Genomic DNA, 25764 nt, shown 5'->3' with positions numbered 1-25764 from the left:
GAAACGTGATTAATACTTTATCAGATTTGTATTGTTATTTATAAGTGAAAATGAACCGTATGCCAACCACTAAGTGAACAAAATGAAGCCCATTACAAAATGAAGAGCAGGGTTTTACTTTCTGGTTTGTAGTACTGCATTTTTATTGAGTCTAATAAATCATTTTCTCTCGTTTACCAAAATAAAAAGGTTCAACATTCCAAAATATAAAGATCCAGGATTATGAGTGCTCATGATAACCTCCTACTCTGATAAATACTGTAGCTGCCCAATGAATGACATCTTTGAGAGACGGCAGCATCAACAAACAGACTTACAGAGTTACAGTGTTTGTTACAGTGCATGGTGTCAGTGTCAGTTTTTGGATCTGAAGCAGACGACGACGACGACAAGAAGTGCTGGAGAGCGAGACCACGCAACTTTAATGGTGAGAGAGTGACATGAGGAACTCGTCTGACCAAAACCAGCAGAGATACATTCTGAAAAACGGTATATTTTTTATCTTATTATAACTTTAAATCATGTCGTCTCCCAAGTAAATGGAAAAATATACATTTAATGACTTATCAGTAAACAACAATATAAGCTATCTATGCCATTCACTTAACAGCTTCTTTTTTTAAACAGGCATACTGTACACACAGATATTTTAGTGACGTTCTGAGTTAACTGGATCTCATGACAAGAAAACAAAGTGTTTTGTTTGCATAACAGGTTAAAGTAAAAACCGGCATCCTCTCACTGTGTGACGGATATCTGGAAGGACGCCTTGACAACATGACAAAAGGTATGTTGATGTTACACTCAGAAAAGAGGAAGTAGCACCTGTCACCTACCTAAGATCCGACACACAACACAATCAAAGAAAGACACTTGGTAGACTTGGAAACTAAATGGTATTGCTTGGTGACAGTTATTTCAAAATAAAAGAGGGATGTAGATAAAAAAAAAAAAAACTTCACTCAAGGTCCACTTACTCGCTTTTTCTTATCTTGTGGTCTTCCTCAGGAGAAGGATGAGGCCATTCACATTATCTTCCCGTCATATACGACCACTTTAGGGTCACGGAAGCTGACCCGTCTCCATGACAACTGAGCATCTGCTGATGAAGCCCGTGAAATTTGAAAGCGCAGGAAAAAACTAGTAAGTGGCCCCTTGAGTCCAGGTTTTTCTTTGTTTTTGTCGAACTGCTGTTTCAAAGGTGACAAATTAACCTTCACGCTCAATAACAGGAATGTAGTGCAGCATGTGGTGTGACCGTAGACTGTATATAAAGATGGATGACGCCACTTCCTCCCATTGTGCAGAAGTGAAGCCAAAATATCCCGGATACGAGAGCTGCCATCTTGAGGTTTTGACGTAATTTGAAGCTAGGGTCTGCGCAGTAGCGATTGGACGGTGGAGCCGCGGTATCGAGGTCACCTGCCCCAACCAATCGCGAGCCGAGCACGGCAGCAGCTTGTCAGCGAGAGAGACTCTGAGCTGTCAATCATGACGTAGCGGTCCCTTTTTATAGCATCAAATAACTAAATAAAACCAAACTTATCAAAAAAAGGAACACTTGAACATACAGCAGCGTGATAAGAACTACCTAAAATGACAGAAACCATCTTTGGTTAAAATGTATTTGACGTGTACTTTGACTTTTTAGTTTGGCCCCATCCGCTAACATGGAGGGGGCGGGATTTATGCCCTATACTGCAGCCAGCCACCAGGGGGCAATCGAGAAGTTTTGGCTTCACTTTTGGGGAGCTGTCATGTCGTCCATCTTTATATACAGTCTGTGGGTGTGACCAAGCAGTGTTTATTTACTGTCTGTGTCTTCGGCAGAAATCACATCTGTGCACTTCATTTTCGGCGAGCAAACAATCACGTCCTTCACACAGCAAGTGTTCAAAACGTTTACTTGTACACACTTTTATTTCCCTAAAGTTCATTTGAGAAAGTAAACTATCACACCAAGCTTGCTGGTTATGAGATGCATATACCGAGAAACCAAAATATCGATCAAAAAAGGCATGACGTTTGGCACCTTGCACCCTTTCTGCGAGTGAGACGAGATGCACGTGGTGTTCAGATTAACAAACAGACATTTAATAAAAACACATGTAAGTCTCTTTTTTTCTGATATTGCACATCCTAAAAGAACACTGAGGGAGATGACACGGCGTCATGTGGCATGACTGTGTAAACCATATTGACTCTAACCCTGGGATCTTATATTTTTCTGCTTCTCTTCAGCCGATCCACTTCAAGTATCCGCGGGACCACCTCCTCTCCTCTCCTGTGAGTAAAATCTAAACAGAGAATAGAGAGTGATGGCAGGGGTTTTCTGCTGCGTGTTTAACAGACCAAAGAGAGAAAGAGTGAGTGTCCAGTGTGCAGCTGATGACGGTCCACCAGAGAGGAGGAGGAGTGGGAACATGAGTTAGTAAAGGTAGGGGATGGGACAAACCGTGGTAGGCCAGAGGCAACAGTCTGGTTTCAAAGACCGGGAAGTTGCTCGCGCCTGCTGCAGCATTGGGCCCTGCGAGACGACGTCATGCACAGCAGTTCATCCTCAGTGATAAATCCAGGGCCACGTGCACACGCCTGAGGGGCCGCTCCGACGAGCACGCACGCAGAGTTTTAAGACTTGAAGACGTGCACGGCCCGCACTACGTACTGCCTGCAGATGGGGCACTCGCTCATCCTCTTTCCACATTTGGTGCAGGTGACCATGTGACCACATTCCAGCAGCACGCAGTCGATGATGGCGTCCATGCAGATGCGGCACAGGTTGTCGTCAGCCGCCAGCTGAGCTTTGACACCATCTGTGGATGGAAAAAAAAATAAAAGTTATTTTTTCAGTTAAAATGGTTCTCCACAGGCTCAGTTTAGTGATGTTGTATGGAAGCTGTGAGACTTTGTTAAATGGTAAATGGACTTGCATTTATATAGCGCATTTCTAGTCTTCCGACCACTCAAAGCTCTTTACACTACATGTCAGTATCCACACATTCATACACTGATGGCAGAGGCTGCTAAGGTGCCAACTTTGCCCATCAGGATCTAATCTAAATACTCATTCACACATCCATCGGGAGCAATTTGGGGTTAGGTGTCTTGCTAAAGGACACATAAACATGTGACCCAGAGCAGCCAGGGATCGAACCACCGACCTACCGATTGGTGGACAACCTGCTCTACCCTCGGAGCCACAGCCGCCCAGTGTTAAGTCTTTAGACTATCTTGTGTTGATCTTTTTAGTGGCCTCTGAATTTGTCTTGAGGATTTGGGTTTTCTGTTATATTCCTTGTTTCATTTATTTTGAAATACTCACCGTGTGTGTCATATCTAGTATTACTTCCTGCCTTTGTATTTTCCCGCCTTTGCGATCGTCTACCCCGCCCCGATTGGTTTCACCTGCACCTATTTATCCTCACCTCCCAGTGTATTTAGGGTGACCAGATCCCAACGAACCAAATGTGCGACAAAGAGTATGTTTGAGTGGGACAATGTGAGAAACGTTACCAAGGCTGAAAGGTAATCTACAATTTTGATATTATGTCTATCTAACTCTATGTCTTATCTTGTAACATCTTTACGTTTTGCCCGATTGCATCCATAGATCGGCACATCTCTTTTTGAGAAGCACATTTCTTGTGACACACATGAACTGTGTCGCTTCATGTTGTATTATCCCGTGTGAAATTGAAAAATAACTGGCAAATATCACAAAAAACTCTGAGAATCGCCTCCACCGGTTTATAAACACTATAAATAAGTAGTTTCTCAGTCTTTGTTGTAGCTGCTCTTCCTTTTCTTTGTGGTAGTTTCCATCATATTCTGCCTAAATCTGCATAGCTTGTGACTTTGTTGGGACTCGCAGTTTTCTCCGTTGGGCGTAGCGTAGCAAGGAAAGGTGAAATGTTAACCTGCACTTGACCCACGTGTGCGCAGTTTGACAGCAAACACAGCCCTGTGATGGCAGCCTTCCCTGCTTACTTCACAGCCAATTGGATAAAAGCCAGATTAAAAAAAAAACGTCTGTCCTGCAGCAGTTTGACTTTTGAAAACTAGTGCCAATGAAAATGTGGGACAGTCTGGGTCAGTTTGTCGTCGCCTCTCATGTGTAGTGTTTCTACCTTGCCTGAGGTTTTCTCTCAGTGTTTTTTGAACTTCAAGTCTATTCTTTGGGACCCAATTTGTGGTTTGACTCTGCTGTTACCTGTCTGCCGGACAAGCTGCATTTTTGTTCAACATACGTTTTTCGTTATTAAATCACTGAACTCTGCCTGCTCATCTTTACCTGCGTTTGGGTCCAAGCCTGTTTAGCAAAAAAAACGCGACATCTATCTCCCTACGCTCCAGTAGGTTTGTAGCTGCTATTTAGTAACATAGTCTGTTAATAAACCAAACTAATTCCACACCTGTAATGCAAAACTGCTTTTGCTATGTGCACACTTTGCACATGTGAGGTGTCACTTTGAAACAACCTAAAACACTGTAGATAATTTCAACTGGCGATCAGTCACACATTGATGGTTTGTCAGACCTCTCTGAGTTACTTTTCGGTCGCAGTAAACAAGAGCTTAATGTTTGTGAATTAAACAAAAACACTTTCTTAGGTTTAGGCAACAAAACCACTTAGTTAGGTTTAGGAAAAAAACAACATGGTTGGGCTTAATGACTAAGTTTGTACAGTGAAAATGACACTGAATGACTGCACAGCTGATTGTAACGTGATGCACAGAACACAAACAGCGGTCTCCTGGATGAAAGCCTTGTGTTAGTTGGACCATCCACCTCCCCTCCCGGATGCCTCGTGTGTGTCTTTTCGCTCTTTAAACTATGTCACCACACTCCCGGCACCTCACTTTCTCGGAGCGTTTACTGTTGCCACGGATGGGTTTACATTATCGCCCGGTGCGCCTCACACCGGCGCTAAAGAGTGCCTTGTGCGTTGGTATCGAATGGCGATGCCCGTGACAAAGCGTCTGCATATGACGCCCCGGGTATGAGAACGGGCTGTTGAGGTAGTTGAAAACGGGCTAATCTGATCTCTCTGACAACTGAAATCAAGCCCAAGGGAAGCGCAGTAAGGCCTATTGTTGGACTGTGGTAGTTTCACAAAAATAATTAATATTACTCACATTTATTTTCAACTGACTGAATGATTTAAACCTGCTATAAAACACCGTACAGTAGAAATATTAATGGCACAAACCAAGTGTCAGACAAGAAACTAGATGGGAAACACTATGTTTGGCAGATGGGTGGTGATAAACTGATAGAAACTAAAATAAGTGACATACTTAAATGTACTTTGGTGGAGGGTTTAGAGTAGTTAGCCTCGAGGAAGAAAAGACAATTTCTAAAACAGTAACTGTTATGAAGAATAAAGATATTTGTCCTCCAACAGGGTGGATTAGACATTTGCAACTATGTTAAATGTTCACAATAACCAACCTGTTACTTTTATTGTAATAAGGAGCTACCATGAAAACAATCACAACAACAAATGATGTCAGAGCACTGGTTTGTAGGAGTCAAATGTCTGATTGCTGGCTGATAGCTCACTACAGTAAATCTGGCTCCTGCTGCTCACATCTTGTGTGACGGGAAGAAAGCCAACGGAGCTGCAGCCTGTCTGCTGTCCCTACACGTCTGACTATTAAGTGGTCTAATATGATCCTCAAGCCCTTTATGTCAACAAGAGAGCCTCTAGGAAGGTCGACAATGTAATTACACCTGAAGGAGACATGCTGCTACTGAAGTAATATGATGGCTCATCAAGAGGTAAAAGCTCTTAGGGAGTGCATTAATGACGGGATGAGAGGCCGTCCTTCAGAATGAAATGAGATGACGCTGTACGATGGAAGAGAAACACGAGTGACAGACCGGGGAGACACTGATTCAGGCGGGAGATAATGACTGGAGTGACCATAATGTGATAATATGCAGGATGATGTAAAGGATCAAGTGGGTTAGAAATGCTGCAGCATGCCTTTACTGTTATCAGACGATCAGTTATGTGTTCATGGAGGAGATGGAAAAGTGAAGTGGCTTTTTAGAAAAACATCTTACCTCCCACTCCACTGTTGCAGAGAGGTGGAGGATATGCAACCACTTTATAGATAAGAACGGGCAGTAATAAAGAACATATATTAGTTCAGGAAAAGTAACTTTAACGTAAAACAATGTTGAAGTCACATCACAGAAGGGAGCTAACTGCACTTGTATGTAGATTTAATATGTTAATGTTCACATTAAAAGGCAGTTTAAATCTGGGAAATATGATAATAAAACAGCAATAATTACCTGCAGTTATGCTCACATTTTCCACTTAAAGAAAAGGAGAAAAAGGGTTTTATCATACAGAACATTGAAGGTGAAAATGTGAAATTTTGATGCAAAAAGAAACAAATAGATCCTCACTGGATTTCCTGTTCTGCTCATTTTCTCTGTAGAGTCGATGCACTCGCTCCAGCAGCTCCCACTTCTCGCAGCAGCCGGAGTAATTGACAAAGTTCCTGGCGAGGATCTCCTTCAGCTGGCGGACGGAGAGGTTTTCTATCGCCTCCTCATTGTCCAGATCTGACAGCGAGGCCCTGATCCTCCTCTGTGTCGCCGGACTGACCTACAATCCACACAGGAAGCAGAGCTGCGGTCAATAACTCCCTGAAAGCCTGGTCAGTCTACAATATAGTCTTTGTTCTTCTACTTAAAAGACTCTATTTTGTGCTGTAAAGGTGCAAAGTGTTGTACCTCCATGAAATTTTCAGCGGGCTCCAGGTTCAAGAGAGACGCTGTTGGAGTATCCTCCTGCTCCTGTTTGAGGGGAAATCAACACAATCAAGTCAATTTAAATTCTCATTACAGCATTTCACTCACTGATCAGCATAAAACACATTACTTTTAATCACCAAATATCAAATCACTCCACTTAAAACATGTGCTGAACAAAATGCATCCAGCACAAGTGTCAAAGTCAAATGATAAAATGCAAAAATATAACCTTGGATTTTTGTAAAAGAAGTTTAAAATAACCTCCTAATTGCAGATTTCAGTCACGCTGAACTGACAAGAGAAATATCAAATTGACCCACATTTGTTTGTCTCATTAACGAGATGATCCCCGCCTCCATTTCTCAACACTATCACAAGATATTTATAGTTTTGTTCTAGCTCCATATTACTATCGATGCCGTGATGAAACTTCACAGCTCTCTGCGATCTTTAAATGGTTCAGATATCTAATGAAAGGAATAGAATAGAGGTGTTTAAACACTGACTCAGCTGCTCTCAACCCAGCGGTTCATTATTCTCTTTGAAGGTGGAGGTCGGGGTATTTGCCGGATGAAAGGGGAGCAAATGGGAGCTACAGAATAGTGCAGCAGACGCTGTTTGGTTTGAGTGTATTATCTCCGCCATTTGTGCGCTTTGAAGAGAAGATATCGTCTCTTTATTCTTTTATGTGCTTGACAAAAGGGAGCATGTGAAGGGCTGAAATAAGTTTAACTGTGATATCATGCTGGAGTGCAGTCTCTGTGTCTGCACCGTTAAAAACAGTTAAAACCCTGTCTCTCTCTGCTTCGGCACATTCCAGCAGACCAATCAACTGCCTCGAGTGAAGATGTGTTAATAATGCATCCGTCAGCGTCGCGGTGCTAGATGCCTGCCCCGCACCCAGACAGACATCATGCTTTTTTGCTCCGGCTTAGACTCCTCAGAGACAAAAACACGAGCAGCAGCCCCGACACGAGCAAAGCGCCAAACCTCTCTGGAGTTTCTCTGACTCGATGTTAGATCTCATTCAACCATTTCAAACATGTGAAAGTACTAGAAAGCACTCAGAGAGCACGCATACTTCTGTCAAGGCTGCACAAAGCTGCTAACTTTGTTATTTTTAAGAACTGAAAATGTTGAGAAAAGTTTCAACTGCATCAAAATCTACATGGTGATGGACAATAATGGGTCACATGTGGCAGATGTCTTTCCTTTCATTCATGAGGAAATACTGAAAATGCTAAAGATGACAAGAAAGCCTGACTTTATACCAAAAACAAAACAGCATAACTTGAATAGTATGGAGGACGGAAAACTTCCAAATAAAAAAATGAATAAATAAATTATTCGATAAATATATAAATATACCATTAAATGAAGCAAAAATAATATTAAAAATAAATGTAGGCATTCATTTATTGATAAAATGTGACATAAATTGATATTTCTGTTTTAATTTGCTTCGTTATTTATTTACCAAAACTAAAGATCTGAGGCAGCGGCGTGGGGAGCAGCAGCAGGCCGATGATCTGCTGTACAGGGCCGAGAATGAAGACTGAAGTTGATGAGCAGACAGCATTAACTAGCTAGCTAGCAAGCATATGGTCGATCTATGCACTCTGACCCCATGACACACGTTGAATGACAGCGCCCTCATTTGCTTTTTTGATTTTGGCCGGTTCCGTCCTCAACTGAATACTAAAGAAACGTATAAAGAAAAGAATACAGAAATAAATAAGTTTAGGGAAATAAATAGGGGGAGGGGGTGAATCATGCATAAATATATTACATAGAATTTAGTAATGAATAAATCAGTTTAACAAAATATTTAAAATGAATCAAAAAGAATTGCAAAAAATAAACAAATGCATTTAAAAGTTAATGAAAGTAAATAAATAAATAAAAAGGAAAAAATAATTAGAAGAGTAGATAAGGAATTAATACAAAGATAAATAATAAAGCAAATCAAAACAGAAATATAAATTTGTCACATTCTATCATTTAATTAATACCTACATTTCATATTTTATATTATTTTTGGTACATTTAATGGCATATATATTTATTCATCAAGTTTTTTTATTTATTTATTCACTTTTGATTTTGGCAAGTTCCGTCCTCCATACTAAAGAAATGCATATAGAAAATAATACAGAAATAAATATTTTTGGGGAAATAAAAAGGGTGGGGGATGCAAAGGGAAGGTCAAGCATAAATACATAATTACTTAAATAAATACATGCAATTTAATAATGACTAAATACATTTTAAATATAAAAGAAATGCAAAAGCCAAATAAAAATGAATAAATAAAAGGAACAATTGAATAGAACAGTAGATAGATAGGGGAATTAATACACAGGTAAATAAATAAAGAAGCAAATTAAAACTAAAATAACTATTTATGTCACATTCTATCAATTAATTAATGCCTACATTTATTTCTAATATTACTGTTGGTACATTAAATGGCATATTTAGTTATTAATCAAGTAATTTATTTAGTTATTTAATCATCTTTGATTTTGGCAGGTTCCGTCCTCCATAGTATAGTGCTATAAATGTTCTAAATACGAAAAGTTTTATAAATCACAGACCTCAAACTCCTTGTTTTTGCATTAAAATGTGTCCTATACACTGCAGAAATATCAATTCAAGAAGCTATGTTCAACAAAACTAACATTGCATATCTTTGTTTTGTTGCATTGGTTAAAAGTTCACTGCAGAAAACTATGTATCCAAGTAAGGTAAGTAGGATTATCTTATATTCAGATTTAAAATCTAGATGGACGTAACGCAGATTGCGGCAATAATTTTGGCTGATTTGTATGTTTCAAAAAATTTAATCAAGTCGTTTGATGCAAATATTTAGCTTGTTTCTGAAAGGGCTTTTTGCAGTGTACATCCACACATTCACCTTTTAAAAACAAATAACCCACAAGAATCTGAAAGCCTAAGAGAGCTCATGTATGGGGGGGATGAGAGGAGGGATATTATGTACTGTTAGTGTTTCTGTTGTTTGGTTGCAGCTGTGAGGCTGTGGGGAGTTAACCTGCGTTCCTGTTACATAACAGACTCAGTCTATGTAACAGACCTAAAAAAGGCAAAGGGCTTAAGCTGCATCGCTGGCTGGTCTGAGGGGCTCTGCACGCACTCACACATACACAGATAACACAGCTGTTTCCAGCTGTCACGTGCACATTCTGCTCTCTGAGCTGAAAAAACAACATCAAAATGAGATGTAGTAGATTTTCACGGAGAAACCCTTCATTCAGAGCAAAGCCATAAAAACACAGAAGACAGCACAGAGGGGAAGAATAAAGCACGAAATACAACGTATGAAATAACATCTAAAAGATATGCACGAGAGGGCATTTGTTTATCGGGGAGTTGAAAGGAGGAAGTCTCGCTGACACTTGTAAATAAGCCGATTTCACCTTTGAAATTAATTATCTCGGATAGAATGAGGACAGATGTGAAGGAAGTATGGCGTATGTAGATTAGAAGAAGTGTGTGTTAGTTGTGCACGCAGACACACACGTCGAACTGAGCGTCTAACCTGGCTGGTGGTCCCTGAGCTGTCACTGGGGCTGAGCACTTCTCCCTGAGAGGCGGAGAGGACCGACTGTTCGGAGGTGGAGCGCGTGGCGGAGGGGGGCGAGGCGGCGCGCGAGTGGGGGAGCGAGTGAAGACTGTCTGTGTCCTCTCCCCCTTCCTCTTCCTCCTCATCCTCCTCCTCCTCCTCATGTGTGTCCTCTCCGTCTTCCTCCTCCTCCTCCTCGTCCTCTTCTTCATCCTCCTCCTCCTCCTCCTCGTCCTCCGCCACCGGCCTCGGGGTTTCCCTTGTCCCCTGATGGCAGAGCACCAGGTCCACCAGGTCCTCCTTCTCCCTGCAGGTGTCGGTGGAGATGTTGCGCAGCAGCAGGTACTGGCGCAGGTCCTTCACTCGGAGCTGCATGAGCCGCGGCCGCTGGAAGGCCGTGCCGCGCAGCAGGTGGCAGGTGGTGCAGCAGCGCAGGTTTTCCTGGAGCACCGAGCACAGGGCGCAGAAACTCTTCTTACAATCACAGCAGATGTGCTGTTGGAGGGGGGAGAAAAGAATCAAAGATGTGATGAGGATCAGCTAGACTTTCATCATTTCAGAAACTCTATTTTTCATAATTTTCTACAGTAATGAGGCCCTGATGTCTGAGCATATTAAACTATTTATCATCTATGGATAAATTAACCATCTACTATAAAATTAACTGATTTGAGCTCTGAAAATTGGCCAAACGATGGAACCAAAGTCACTGAATCTGCTGTTTGTACTAATGATAGCAACAGAAGAATCCATCAGCGCATGGTTTTACTTGCAGGATATTGTTGAGTAGTGATGGGCGATTGTTCAAGATTAGACATATTTGTTATGATTTTGTCCAGATTAATTATTTGTAGCAAACTGCAATTTAAAAACTAACTATAGGAAATACTGAGAGTTTTGTTTTACATGTGTGAAGAGTTTTGTCTGATGATGCAACAGGAGAACAAAGATTTGATTAGTTTACATGTAATTTAGCATTTTTTTTTTTGCCATATAGTGACATATGTTGACATTAGGGCTGAAACGATTAGTCGATTAGTCTTGTCGCAGAAAATTACTTGACAATGTTTCATTCTTTAAGTAATTTAGGATGCAAAAATGTCAAACATTTACATGCTACAGTTTCTCAGATGTGAGGATTTTTTGCTTTTTCGCTATTTAGATAAAACAAAGCAATGTTACTTTGGGAAATGATGAAGATGGGCACTTTTCATTATGTTCCAAAATGTATTGTAAATTAATCAATTCATTGAAAACACAATTGACAGATTCATTGAGCGTGAACATAATAATCAGGTATAAAGCTGCAACGAATAATCGATTACCTGTCAACTATTTTGATTAATCGTATTGAGTAATTTTCTAAGAAAAAAAAATCAAAAATTCTCTGATTCCAGTTTCTTAAATGTGAATATATTCTGGTGTCTTTACTCCTCTATGACAGTAAACTGAATATCTTTGAGTTGTGGACAAAACGAGACATTTGAGGACGTCATCGTGGAAACACTGATTGACATTTTTCACCATTTTCTGACATTTTATAGACCAAACAACTAATCGATTAATCGAGAAAATAATCAACAGATTAATTGAAAATGAAAATAATTGTAAGTTGCAGCCCTGGTTTACATGTTTTTGCATTTTTCTTTGCCATATAGTGACACATTAGCGCTGAAACGATTAGTCGATCAATCACTTAGCCCAGTGGATCAGCAAAAAATGAATCAGCGATGTTTCATTCACATCTGCATGCTACACAAAATGTAATGAACAGATAATTGACTAGTGAAAATGTAATAGATAGATATTATGGTAATCAATACCAGAAAAATAATCAGATTCATATTTATGATTTCAACCATATCCCCTGACAGCCATATTGTAAATTCTGTATTTCCTCGAGTCAGCTGTCTTGACAAAAGGGAAACCTTATAAACCAGCAACACTACACTCCATCTGAAACAGTGGCTCATATCTTGTGTGCTCAGTTATTTTCTGGTAAAGAAAAGAGAAATAAACCATAATCTGTATAGCTCCTGGTGATGTTTGACATTTTCCAGGCGTAACGGCGTCTCCCAACACGGAGCAGCTGAGTAGATTGACACTTCAAATGGGCAGAAATCAGGTCAGCCACGGCTCTAAACATTTTCTTATCACTTGTGCACAAATGTGCTCCGGTCCACCAGAAGCACATTTTGCACCGCGACAGATACTTTTCTTCAATCATGTGTTGTTAATCCCCTGCCGCTTCATTTTTCATACTATGAAAATATCACGCTGACACACAAATATGTGTGTGTGTGTGTGTTTGTGTGTGTGTCCAGGGAGTTGACCTGCCGTCAGAGAGGCAACTGGTGTGTGGATGACGATAGAGCGATCTGAAGCAGCGGGCAGAGAGGACGGTGCTTTTTCATCAGTGTCTCAGTGCGTCTGACTGTCAGACAGATACACTCTGCTGTTAAACTCTGACATGTTCAGCTGTGCAGAGACCCTGCAAATGCCAGAGTGAATATGAATGGTGCATCTTCTTAAAGGAGCATGCCAGCGATTTTGCTCTTTTCCGCGTATAGGCTACGTTCCAAATCGCGTACTCTTTCTTTTTACTTCTAGTACATACCGTAACTGCCTGAAAAAGTACGTACCATTGCATGCAGTATGCATACAATTGGGATATATTACTTCATCATAACATTGCACCTTGAACTTTGACCCTCTTGCTCATATATCCCCTGCAGCAGAGGATTGTGGGTCAGAATAGCCAGAAAAGCATGCTGGCTTGCATACTGCAAAATGCGACGGGATGTTGTAAGACATCCTGGTATTTTTGACATGCTGCATTTGACAAACTATCTATTGGGACATACTAAATCCTTTTCTGGCATACTTATTAGTATGGTAGTATGGGTATTGGAACACACAGTTAGTGTCTGATTTACCTCCAGTCGTGACTAACCATTTTCCAAAACAAGTTTTTAGGGTCAACATACAACTTCAAGCAATAGTGGAAGAAGGACTCAGATGCTTTACTTATTTAAAAGTACCAGTACAAGACTGTAAAAAAAAAACACTACACGTGTTATCAATGAAATGTACTGAAGAATGGCCCCTGTGGCTGATATTATACATGACATTATTAGATTGCTAATGCTGATGCACCAATGTGTGAGCTGCTCAAGGTGGAGATGGTTTTAACTACATTATATATATATATGGTTAGGTAGTTTAGTTAAGTGGTTCCCAATCTAGGGGCCGGGAGTTGGGACCCCTTCAAAAGGGTCACAAGACAAATCTGGGGTGTCATGAGAGGGGTCACAGGCCAGAGAGGTTGGGCACCACTCACAACACAGTGTATTTCAAAGGCTTATCGTAGTGTTTTTTTATGTGAAATCTTAATCTGAAAGGTACTGTAGTGACTGTAGTTGACAGATAAATGTAGTGGAGTAAAAAGCGCAGTATTTCCCTCAGAAATGTGGTGGAGTGGAAGTATTATAGGGCTGCAATTAGCAATTATTTTCATTGTCGATTAAACTTTTGATTATTTTGTGTTTGATCTATAAAATGTCAGAAAATGGTGAAAAATGTCGATCAGTGTTTCCCAAAGTCCAAGATGACGTCCTCGAATGTCATGTTTTGTAGAGGAGTAAAGAAACCAGAAGATATTCACATTTAAGACGCTGGAATCAGAGAATTTTTACTTTTTTTTCTTAGAAAAATTACTCAAATCGATTATCAAAATATTGGCGATTAATTTAATAGTTGACAACTAATCGGTTATTCGATTAATCGTTGCAGCTCTAAAGTATAAAGTAGCATAAATTGGAAATACTCAATTAAAGTACAAGTGCTTCACAATTGTACTAGAGTAAATGTATTTAGTTACTTTCCACCACTGCCTTCAAGACAGATGTTGGTTTCCATTAATTTCGGTGCAGCATGAAAAATCAGCTTTCAGCGTCTTTAAACTCGCTTCAAATAAGTTTTCCATCACAGTGAACGACTTGCTGCCTTTATATTTATCACACTATACAAACATAATCATCCTCTACCTGCCTGCGATGGCCTTCGTTTTGTTTTCTGGTTGTTATTCTGTTCTATTCATGGCTGTTCTTGTTATTTCATTTCTGTTAACTGTTAACTGTAAAACAGCCAAAATAGCATGTATATGCTCAGCCAACCTACCCTGTATAAATACAGATTAAATAAATGAGCTATAGCTTGTCAGTGATTTAACCCTGAAAGAGAGTCTACATTATGTTACATTTCAGTGTGAGGGTGTTGCATTAAAAAGGTCTGTGTTCAGCAAGTGACTCAGTAATTATGAATGTCAGTGTTTCCTTGAATGCACCATGAGGAAGAGTCCCTGCTCACAACTGCACGCAATGATTACATAATTCTGAAAAAGCTGACTGAACGTTGACTGTGAGGGATTACTCAAGCAGGTTTATGAAGTGAAACCATGCAGTCCAAAACATATAGTTTCCTTTGGAAAATGTACAGTGGGTAAGATTTGTATTTAATAGGCTAAGACATGCGAAACCCACAAATTCAGAAAAAAATCTCTCTTATTATCTTTAATCATCTCCTACCAAACTCATGCCATCACTTTCACTCTTGCGTACCTTGCGTCTGAAGACGGAGAAGGCCAGTCCGCAGGCCTTGCACAGCTGCCCGGCGCTCCCTGAGCTGGTGGGGGGGTATGTGGAGTACCCGGCGCTGGGGGCGAATCGGAAGGGCCCCGCCCCTGCTCCGAACCCCGGCTGCTGCGCACGCACCGTGCCTGTGCCCATCACCTCGTTCAGCAATCCACAGCATGACGCCCACATGGACGATGCCCCCGCCTAAGGAGTACACACACACACACAGACACACACAGAAACAAAGTACACACATTTAAAACTTTTAGAGATATCTATATGGAAGTTTTTATTGGACTCTTATGTGTACCATAATCTGCAAATATTTCACTATCCACAAACATGTATTTTTGTATTTGTGTTGTGTAAAGTCACATCCACAAAAATACAGGGCGATTTGCAAATACACATAACTTACTCTGTAAATAGGTATTTTAAGGTTTACATGTAAGGTGATAAACACGCATTTGTGCATCTATTTCTACACGTGGAATGATATTTGCGCATTTGCAGATCGCTTCCTCTGCATTTGTGGGCCATGTGACATTTGCAACTTCCCTCCTGTTTGTTTACAGAATTGTGTCCGATTGGTACCGCAGCAGATCTGTAGAAACAATCTGTAAGTAAGAGGTGCATTTACTAGCTCCACCAGGAAGGGGCGACATTCCCTCACATGAGCTGACGGAACTACAGTCTAAAGCTATAGAAGTAGAGTCTAAACCGACAACTAACAGCCTGGCTTCTGGAGGTGAAAGACGACGTGGAATATCTTTATTTAACGCGAGCCAGCGTCAGTAACAAAATCAGTTTGATCGCATTGTTTTCTATTAGAATGAACTAACTGGCCGTGAGAAACGAAGCGCTGCGCAGCGGCATGTTCACTATGGACAGAATGTATGACTATATTGGTCATGGATTTCATACACTTTCTGTAATAAACATCTAAAAGCAAAAATGAAATCAGATAGGAGGACCCTGGGACAACATCTTATCAAATGGGGGTCTAATTTGTGTCAGTTTAGGGGTCCTTGACATGAAAAAGTTTGGGAACCACTGGTCTAGAATACGACATTTAGTTTAGATGACTTAGTTAAGCGTCTCTCTGTGTCATGTTCCGCTGTCCTCTAAGATTATGTTGTTTCCAGTTGTCAGCTATTATTTCCTGTTTTATTTTGGTATACTCATCTTTGTCTCTCGTTTCAGACACTTCACTTCCTGCCCCTGTGTGTGATTGTCTGATTGTTTTCACCTGTCCCTCCTTATCACCCTGCTCTCACGGTGTATTTAGTCTATGTCTTTGCCATTTAATTTGAGCTATTCATAGTTTACGTTCCAGCCTTTTGTTGCCTTTGACTTCCTAGTTTTGATTTAGACTTTACTTCTGTATATATTTGCCTGTTTTTGGATTGAACTCCCATGAACCAAACCCTGTTTCTGGTAAAGACTATTTTATTCTATCTGCCCTGTGTTCAAAGTCTTGCTTTTGAGTCTATTGTCTGTTGGTACCAACATTTGAATATCTTTTTAATGAATATTTATGTCTTTTGCATAATTTTTTTACACACATTTCCCCCCAAAATTCAGTTGGCCATTGGAGTCTTTGGAGGGATAAATCGCCAATCTTCCAAAAGAAAATCCCTCATTTGGTTTGCCCAAAATCTCCCAGAGGTGTCCGATTCGACCGAGGCCACAGCATCACATCATTCTCTCACTGATCGAACCATTCGGTGAGTCTTTGTGCGCTGATGCAAGAATTTTATTCAAGTTATTCCTTTATTTGATCACCTGTCTGTATATGAGCAAACTACTATAAAAGGCTACTGTTGATTAGTGGACTAATCGGTCGTTTTGGTCTTAGTTGACTGAGATTTCTTTTGTCGATTAGTCGTTTTGTATGCTTTTTAAAGGCTGAATGACTTTTTTCTAAGAAACTTAAGGGCACATCTCTGGTAAACACAAGATTTAAAGTGTTTTTGTGTGACTATTTGTCAATTAAATCAACTAATTGACTTAGTTAGTCAACTAAGATTTTCTTTGGTCAAGGACAGCCCTACTATTATATATATTTGTATTAATATCATGACACTGATTTGAGCCATATCAGCCAGTCCTCTGCTCAATAATACCGAACACAGCTTAAGGAGATAGTGTAGTCTATGGGTTAAGAGGGAAAATGAATGAAAGGGAGAGGAGGTGGAGATACTGGGCAGCACATTATTGAGAGTGCTCTGTGAGAGTCTTTGAGGTTAGAGATAATTAGACAGAAGTAGACTCTAAAAGCTCCTATTAATGACAATCTCCAAAGAGAGCTGCGAGTTAAAACCTCTCAGTCACTGCATAATTTTGTACAATCTGTATAAACAAATGCACATACAGTAGAGGCAGAGGATGTGAGAGTCAAACGCCACAAGGTGGATGTTATGTTGCGCTGTGGAAACATGCAAACTAGCTTTAAGTTAGTGTACTCGGCCTGTAAAGTGTGTCGGATGTGTTTTCTGACCACAAGACGGGCCAGACGTGGGAAGCAAAGATGGCGTGATGGGAGCCACGGCTTCTTGGAGCATACTGATGAGGAGAAGGGAGGGGGGGAGGACAGCGAGAGCAGAGAATATGTCTTCTGTTGTTCCCCGGCCTGCAGAATCAATAGCTGACATGAGCATAATGTAAGCCCTCTGTGGTTCCCGGCTCTATGCGGAAAACAATGGAATTCACAGGGTCCTGCGAACGTCTCCTCTTAAGGAGAGGCGCTCCGCTCCGACTTGTCACAAACACCCTGTGATCTGACCTCACCCATCTGCTTAAGGATTCGTTATGTAATCTTAAGAACTATATGTGGAGTCACGGCATAAGGTGGAGGAACACCGAGACAATCAGGGTGGGTCTTCAAAGGTTAAATCTGTCATTAAACTGACAATATAGATTGGTTTGCTGGATGGATCATCGCCATGAGCCCAAGGTGACATCTATAAATAGCTTGTTTTGTCTGACCAACAGTCCAAAACCTGAAAATGTTAAATTTATAGTGATATAAAATCAGCAAATCGTCAAATTTGAGAAGCAGGAAGCGGTAAATGTTTGGCATCATTGCGTCAGAAATTACTTAGGTTTAAATCAATTATCATAATTAATTTTCTGTGATGTTTCAGCGTCTCGGTTACCACAAGGAGCTCTCTTTATCATGATATACTCCTCCAGATTTTATGTGCACAGTAAAAACCATGATGCATAGCAACTTGAATTATTTGCCCGTGGCGTTAACTTGACCCGATGTTCAGCTGCTGAAAAAGTCTCCCAGGTTCGATACAGCCTCCCTCACATGGGAGTGAAGAAGCCACTAAAAAAGGGAATATTTAGTGCGTTCTCCAGGACGAGGAGCTGCTGCAGTCTGGCCGTGAAATCGGCCTGATCTGGCTTCGAGCCAGCAGCACGAGTTCCCTCTGTCACTTCAATTAGCACACTGTAAGCTCTGCAGGCAGGGAGTCCCGAACAAACAAGTGACAAGAGCAAACATCACATGCGCTACATTGTTTTTGTTTTTTTCTTGCATCATTTGTATTTTTTTCTGATATATGTTTTTCTTATTCCAATCACCTTTGGACACGTTTGTCCCGTCTGGATACTTCTCACGCTGCTGCTGGATCCTCAACATCAAATAGGGTCAGCAAACAACCCAGCCCTGGTGTGCACACAAACAAACATAACGTCTGAGAGGGGAATAGAGCAAAATAAAAAATAGAAAACCTAAAAAGAGAGGCAAATCAGCAATGTTCAGGCCTTGTATGGTGCCGTGATCTGACCTCCATAAAATTAGTTTCTGAGGATCAAAATCTCCAAAATTGTATCGGCACACAGTGTAACCATATGGGACGACAGGAGCCTAGATGGGGGCCTAAATGGGTCATGTCGTGACTGTTTTTTAACTGTGTTTAACTAGAGCTGAAAAACTGGTCTGACACCAAAAGAGAGAAAACAAACGTCAAGTGACTTTTGTGTATCTACTAGGGCTGTCCCGAATACCATTTTTTTGGGTCTTCGAAGCTTCGGTGAGAGATATTCAAAGCTATTTGAAGCTTCAGGACAGTGCCGCTGCCGCCCTAACCCTAAACCTACTGTACACACACACGTACCTCTACACACGACAAACAGCAATATCCATCTGACAATAACTCATAATAATTAATGTTGGATATGAATATTGTTGTGGAATTATTCCTTAATTCATGGTCTATTTGGGGATTTATACATTATTAGAAAATTAAACTATATTAAAAAAAATTTAAAAACGAAGTAATCGAATATTGATTTGGAGGTCAATTACCATGGCAACGGTCGAAGCTTTGAAGCATTCAGGTCAGCCCTAGTATCTACTGATTTATGTAAAGTTAGCATTTCATTGACCAAATGACAACAATATGGAAATAAGGCATTAATGTCATTTTAAATTTAAAGGGACACTCGACACACACCGATTTTACACATGAAGTCCAGTTTACTCATCACAAAGAGTAAAGAGTACTACACAACCTGTGAAAGCAGTTGAATAATGTCTTTTTGTGGATCTGCAGAAGATTTCCAACAAAATAACCCTGGTGATGTCATTGGGGTCATTTCGGCTGATGATGTCATTTCAGCTCGGGCTTAAGACTCAACATATTTAACAGAAATCCTCCATTTCAATCTGGATGTGGGTTGTCCTCTGCTGCTTTGATTTTTATCGTTCTTTTTTAAAAATCCGTCTCTTTCTCGTCCCCCCAGCTTAATGGTAGTTCATTACTAATTTTCTGGAGTAGCCCTTTAAGCATTAAGCTGCCTTCACATAAGAGATTTGCTCCTCACTCACCGCGAGGTAGGGCGCAGAGACTCGCAGAGGCAGCAGGTAAATTATCTCTACAGAAAAGAGCGCAAGGAACGCCATTCACTGTTTCTAGGCAACTACAACATTTGCAGCTGTTCTCATTGGTTGCGCTTTCAAAAGGTCAGTGGCAGCCAAGGTCAAAGTTGAAATAATTTGAACTTTGAGCGCAACACTCTGTGGCAATTTTGAGCGGTTCGCAGTCACTGCGTAATTTTGTACAATTTAAATAAACAAATGCACATACAGTAGAGGCAGAGGACATGAGGCTCAAATGCGAGGTGGATGTTATGTTGCGCTGTGGAAACATGCAAACTATCTTTAAGTTAGTGTGCTCGGCCTGTAAGGTAGCATCGCTCTCCTCGTAGGAAAACAACGGCACAGCCAGAGCAAATCGATTCTACTGCTGATCTTGTGGCTTCAGTCTATGCGAGGGGTGGATGATATGGACAATATCTCCATTAGGGTGAATGTAATTTTATCATTTGTCATGAAGAAATCCAATTGAGAAACAATTTATCCAGTGAATTAAACACCTGAAAAATGAAGGTAATTCATCACTTGCCTGCTCTTTCAGTGAGGAGGGATCAGCATTTGTTCTTATTTCGCTATTTTACAAAAGCTCCCCCCATCTATCTGTCAGCCCTGCTTTCTTGGGATTAGGGCTGCAAATAACGATTATTTTCATTTTCAATAATCTGATTATTTTCTCGATTAATCGATCAGTTGTTTGGTCTATAAAATGGTGAGAAAATGCCGATCGGTGTTTCCCAAAACCCAAGATGACGTCCTCAAATGTCTTGTTTTGTCCACAACTCAAAGACATTCAGTTTACTGTCATAGAGGAGTAAAGAAACCAGAAAATATTCACATTTAAGAAGCTGGAATCAGAGAATTTAGACTTTTTTTTCCCTTCTCAAATCGATTATTAAAATAGTTGCAGATTAATTCAATAGATTAATCGTTGCAGCTCTACTTGGGATGTTGGTAGCGCACAGACAATGTTCACCCATGCAGGTGCCAAACATTCATACAGAGTTAAGACGATCTGCTGCTTGTTACTGTGCTCCACATAACTTGGAATATGCAAAGTTGACCTCATTAATATCGTGGAGACAATTCCAAGGTTTAATTGCTAATCTTATTGATCGTAACTGTCATTGCGTTTATTTTTTATATTCTTTGTTTTAATTTAAATACCCATTTATTCTTCTATTATTACTATTTGATTTTAGTTGCATTTATTGCATGTATCATCAGCACCAAAAAAAACCCCTGTAAATCCAATATTGCCATAAAGCAGTCCTGCTCATTGATTTGCAACACGCTCTGCTATGTTCTGTTAGAGATTATAAGTGGATGGCTACATCTGTATGAATGTTATGACAAAATCTACTCATGGTATCGATCAACTCATGGTATATAGCGTCACTTTGTCTGTCACAAGTCAATGCATTTGCAAGCCAAGTTATAGGCATCAATATATACCGAACAGATGATGGTTTTCAGTGTACACAAGTGTGCACTATCAAACATCTTTCCATCATCAACTGTCTCTCTCTCGCATTTTCATTTCCTCTTTCTCTCTGCTGAATCTTCCTCCCCTCGTTTTTCTTTTTTCTCAGGCATCAACTGGAAATGTCACTCCTACTGTGAAACGTAAATTCAGCTCCCTGCACTGTTGAGACTGGAGAGTAATGTTGCCACTGAAAAAAATAAACTTATTTGTCTTGAGAATGATGCAAAGAAATGTGATATTTCATCTAAATGAGGCATTACTCAGATAGATGTCTGCTGATCCGGTGAAGTCTGGAGAGAAAACTCAAGCTGCTACCAGCTAAGTTTGGATTTGTGTCTGCAAAATAACAGATTTATTCAGTTTACTCAGAAAGGCAGGGGGGAGGACTAGGGGAGGATTTAGCCTGGAGAATACTTTTTGGTGCAGAAATACAAACAGATATGGACCGCTGCGGAGATTTGTCCTGCAATAACAAAACATGACTGGACTATTTTACCAGAAATCTGCTGTTGCCCTCCAGACTCTCTTTACAGCTTCTTCACCTACTTTTTAAAAGTCCGCCCCTCAGTGAGTTTAGTCTCATTTGGAATAATCGTGATCCACTGTGCTACATACATCTTATAATTTCATCAGAGATTTGTGAGTATTTGCATCCACGATGGATTGAAACATTAAGAGGATTTAGAATAGAAAGTATACGTCATCCCTGATTAAAAAAAAAAAGGCATTGATAACACATACTGTACGGCCGTTTTGAGATGCATCATGCTTCCACAATTCAGCTAACGCCGTCCGTTCCACAGGGGCAGAAAAGCTGCTTTTCAATTTAAAGCAGATTAGTCAATAAAACATCACGTCCATTTTGTTTTCCTGGGGACACAGTGATGCTACGCTGTCCACCGGGAGTTAAGCACCTACTCTTGTTTTCCATAATAATGTGACAAACGGGACTGAAATGCTTGACCTACTGCGAGAGAATATTCCTCAGTATTAAAAGTGAATTATTCATTGTAAAGAATGGTATATTATTGTTGTGTGTAATCAAAGCTACTTTTTGTTGAGTTTGAGCAGCAGAAAATCCCGTCCCATGTGATCACGGTCTTAACTGACAGAAGTAGTGAAGGCTTCATATACCGCCGCCATGTTTATTGTCTCCACTGCATCATGATTTATGAGCTCCCTGTAGGTTTTCTATGTAAAGCCCTGTTAGTTTAAAGTAGGCAGCAACTGCAGCTATATAGAAATGTTAAAATTTTGATGCAGTGTTGTGGAGGGAGTTCCTCAAATGTTTTGAGTAAAGTAATATGCAAACCTTAATAAGTATGTGTTTTATGAAAGCCAAATACTAAATAATAGATTTTTTTTCCCCCTTCTGAAATGCCTAAGGCTGAATGAAACCCCACACAGAGGGGGAGCATTACTCCTAAACATACAGGGTATGAAAAAGGGGATTAACTTATTTGAACAAAGATAAAACAGCAACAATGCTTTCACAGACCTCGATAAACTTTCTCCTCCTTTTACTATAGGGCTGCAACTACCATTTATTTTCATTGTCGATTAATCTGTCGACTATTTTCTCGATTTAATCGATCAGTTGTTTGGGTTAATACATGTTAGAAAACGGTGAGAAATGTGGATCAGTGTTTCCCAAAGCCCAAGATGACGTCCTCAAATGTCTTGTTTTTGTCCACAACTCAAAGATATTCAGTTTACTGTCATAGAGGAGTAAAGAAAACAGAAAATATTCACATTTAAGAAGCTGCAATCGGAGAATTTAGACTTTTTTTTTCTTCAAAAATGACTCAAGGCAATTAATCGATTATCAAAATAGTAGGCGATTAATTTAATAGCTGACACTAATCGATTAATCGTTGCAGCGCTATATCTGATTATTCTTTTCATGATCAATTAATCTGTAAATTACGTTTTACAATGAATTAATTAATCTACATTAGATTTGTGAATATAATGAAAAGTGCCCATCATCATTTCCCTTTTTATCTAAAGAGCAAAAAGCAGCAAATCCTCACATTTGTGAAGCTGTAGCATGCAGATGTTTGGCATTTTTGCATCTTAAATGACTTAAAGAATGAACTGTTGATTCATTTTCTGCTGATCCACTGGGCTAAATGATTAATCGACTAAATGAATCGTTTCAGCGCTGATATCCACATATGACACTATATGGCAAAGAAAAATGCAAAACATACATGCAAACCAGGGCTGCAACTAACGATTATTATCATTGTCAATGATTATTTTCTTGATTAATCGATTAGTTGTTTGGTCTATTAAATTTCAGAAAATGGTGAAAAATGTTGATCAGTTTTGTCGACTTGTTTAATAGTTGACAAATAAAGTTGCAGTTCTACTCAACTCTAGATATTTAGAGATATTTAGATATAAAAATAGCCTGTACCTGACCAGCTAGAGCTGAGTAGCTGCTGGCTATTTAGCTTTGCAGCAGCTGCTTGGGGAAACCCTCTAGCCTGGCACACATAGAACAATATTTCACAATGAAAGGTTCTCACAGCATAAATAGTAGTACGTGCACTTCAAAAACACTGAGTATTTTGGAAGTAAATGCACTTTTGCAGTAAAGCAATAAGAGAGGTTTTTTATTTGCAAAATGGATTTTTTTTTAAAGTCCTCACTGATGCATGCAGCAGCTTTAAAATAAGAAGCAATCAGCTCCAGTATGACTGCAATAACAAGTGATTAGTCTATGATGATGATGGTGATGATGGTTGTTGTAGAGGCAGTCCTTCTTCCTCCACCTCACCTCTCACCGTGACTGTCACCACAAACCTGCCACCGCCACCAGAGCACCAATGACATCATCGCCATCATCTTCATCATTTATCCTCCGTCCTCCAGCTCGAGCTGCCACAGACAGCATCATCACCTTTTCCTTTTCCTCCTTCCTGTGCTGCTGCAGCACACACACACACACACACACACAGACACACACACACACACACACACAGAGAGAGAGGAAGGAGACTCCTGACACAGCTCGGACCTGAGAGGTGAATCTCTCTCTCTCTCTCTCTCTTTCTTTCTCTCTCTCTCTCTCTCTCTCAAACATCCACTCTCTCTCTCTCCCTCACTGACCGCAGTCTCTCTCTCTGTCTCTCTCTATCTCATTAGACCGGATTAAAAGCCCTGACGATGAATGGACGTCGCTCCAACAGCTTTAGTCCACTGAACTATCACACTGGGGTCAAAGCAAGCTCATTAAAAGGCTACACACTGTACCTACTGTTCATCAGGACGACTGGAGATGCAGGAGAAGCATCTCCAGGCTCGCCTTTAGAATAAAAACCCATGACTGACAGATCTGGAAGGGTATATATATAGCAGCCAGAATATATAATCTGATTGTCATGCAGTCAAATGCTGCATTTAAAACGCAATTAAACATGTAATTACATCTATAAGTGCATCGCAAACATATGTATATCTGCCATTAGGATGGAGGTATTCCCTGCCCATCTCTCGGTGCAGCATCGTGCGTAAAATCAGCAGAAACCTGCATCCTAAAACGCACCGCAGCTTTTGATCACCTTACCTTCATTGCACCTCCCGACCGAGGAATCTGCCGAGTAATGTCAGAACGACGACCATCGCAAAGAAGAAGTGCACAGGGAATCAAACCATTACGTCTTCCCTCTCTCCAGCTGCCCCCTGTGTGTGTGTGTGTGGAGTAAGCATAACGTAATGGCCAAGAGGTGCCGCAGCCAACCACGGAGCAGAACACAGGCTGCTGGTATCTTTAGCAGCCAATCGGAGTGGACACATCAGCGGAGTGGGCGGTCAGTGGCTGTGCGCGTAAAGACGCATGTGTGAGCTTGACAGACAGACGCATCATGCTATTCTCACAGCTTCGGTTTATTCCAGTGAATTAGCTTTTTTTTTTTTTTTTTTTTTTCTCAACATTTGTGTCTTATAATAAAAAAAAAGCTGCTCGGCTGCATCAGACTTTTTTTTTGTAATCAAGTTTTTTTTTTTTTTTTATATCTCTAAAATAGTCTGCAGTATAGAGTTAGTTGCAAAAATGTTTATTTTTTTAATATATATTTTTTTAATCAATTCGAGGATTTTTATTCTATATCACTAAAATAGTCTGCACTATAGATTTAGTTGCAAAATTGTTTATTTTTTATATATATTTTTTTTCAATTTGAGTATTTTTTTGTCATGCTCTTACTTCAATCACAAGAGCCAAAAACCTAAAATAATCCTCTGCACCAACACAGTGTTATTTCTGTTTGTTTTGTACCAATGCAAATGCACTTGTCTTATAATAAATAAACTGCTCGGCTGCATCAGACTTTTTTTTTGTAATCAAGTTATTTTTTATTCTATATCACTGAAATAGTCTGCACTATAGATTTAGTTG

General features: G+C 40.1%; 1 protein-coding gene and 1 long non-coding RNA gene across 6 annotated transcripts; one reads left to right on the top strand and one right to left on the bottom strand.

Moving 5' to 3' along the window:
• Nucleotides 1–55: 55 nt before the first annotated feature.
• Nucleotides 56–25074, bottom strand: rnf34b (ring finger protein 34b). 5 transcript variants are annotated; one of them, XM_074617629.1, is made up of 10 exons: nt 24934–25054; nt 24145–24294; nt 18580–18664; nt 14974–15192; nt 10331–10849; nt 6751–6813; nt 6421–6622; nt 6304–6327; nt 6070–6111; nt 57–2813 (listed from the first exon to the last, which is right to left on the bottom strand). In XM_074617629.1, exons 4-10 carry the CDS (start codon nt 15175–15177, stop codon nt 2629–2631), a joined length of 1239 nt encoding a protein of 412 aa, XP_074473730.1. In that variant the 5' UTR covers nt 15178–15192; nt 18580–18664; nt 24145–24294; nt 24934–25054; the 3' UTR covers nt 57–2628. The 5 variants fall into 5 exon arrangements, with proteins under 5 accessions (XP_074473733.1, XP_074473732.1, XP_074473730.1 ...); XM_074617630.1 differs by having other exon boundaries at nt 24171–24294; XM_074617628.1 differs by lacking the exon at nt 24145–24294 and having other exon boundaries at nt 58–2813; nt 24934–25074.
• On the top strand, nt 3310–23119 carry LOC141757262 (uncharacterized). Its single transcript, XR_012591612.1, has 4 exons — nt 3310–3525; nt 6453–6674; nt 16573–16715; nt 21466–23119. It is a non-coding gene; the product is annotated as an uncharacterized LOC141757262 (long non-coding RNA).
• Nucleotides 25075–25764: the final 690 nt, after the last annotated feature.

This window comes from Sebastes fasciatus, chromosome 19 (assembly GCF_043250625.1).
Source record: "Sebastes fasciatus isolate fSebFas1 chromosome 19, fSebFas1.pri, whole genome shotgun sequence".
Taxonomy (NCBI): Eukaryota; Metazoa; Chordata; class Actinopteri; order Perciformes; family Sebastidae; genus Sebastes; species Sebastes fasciatus.
Note: the sequence above shows the minus strand (reverse complement) of the source record. Positions and strands in the feature narration are given on the sequence as shown.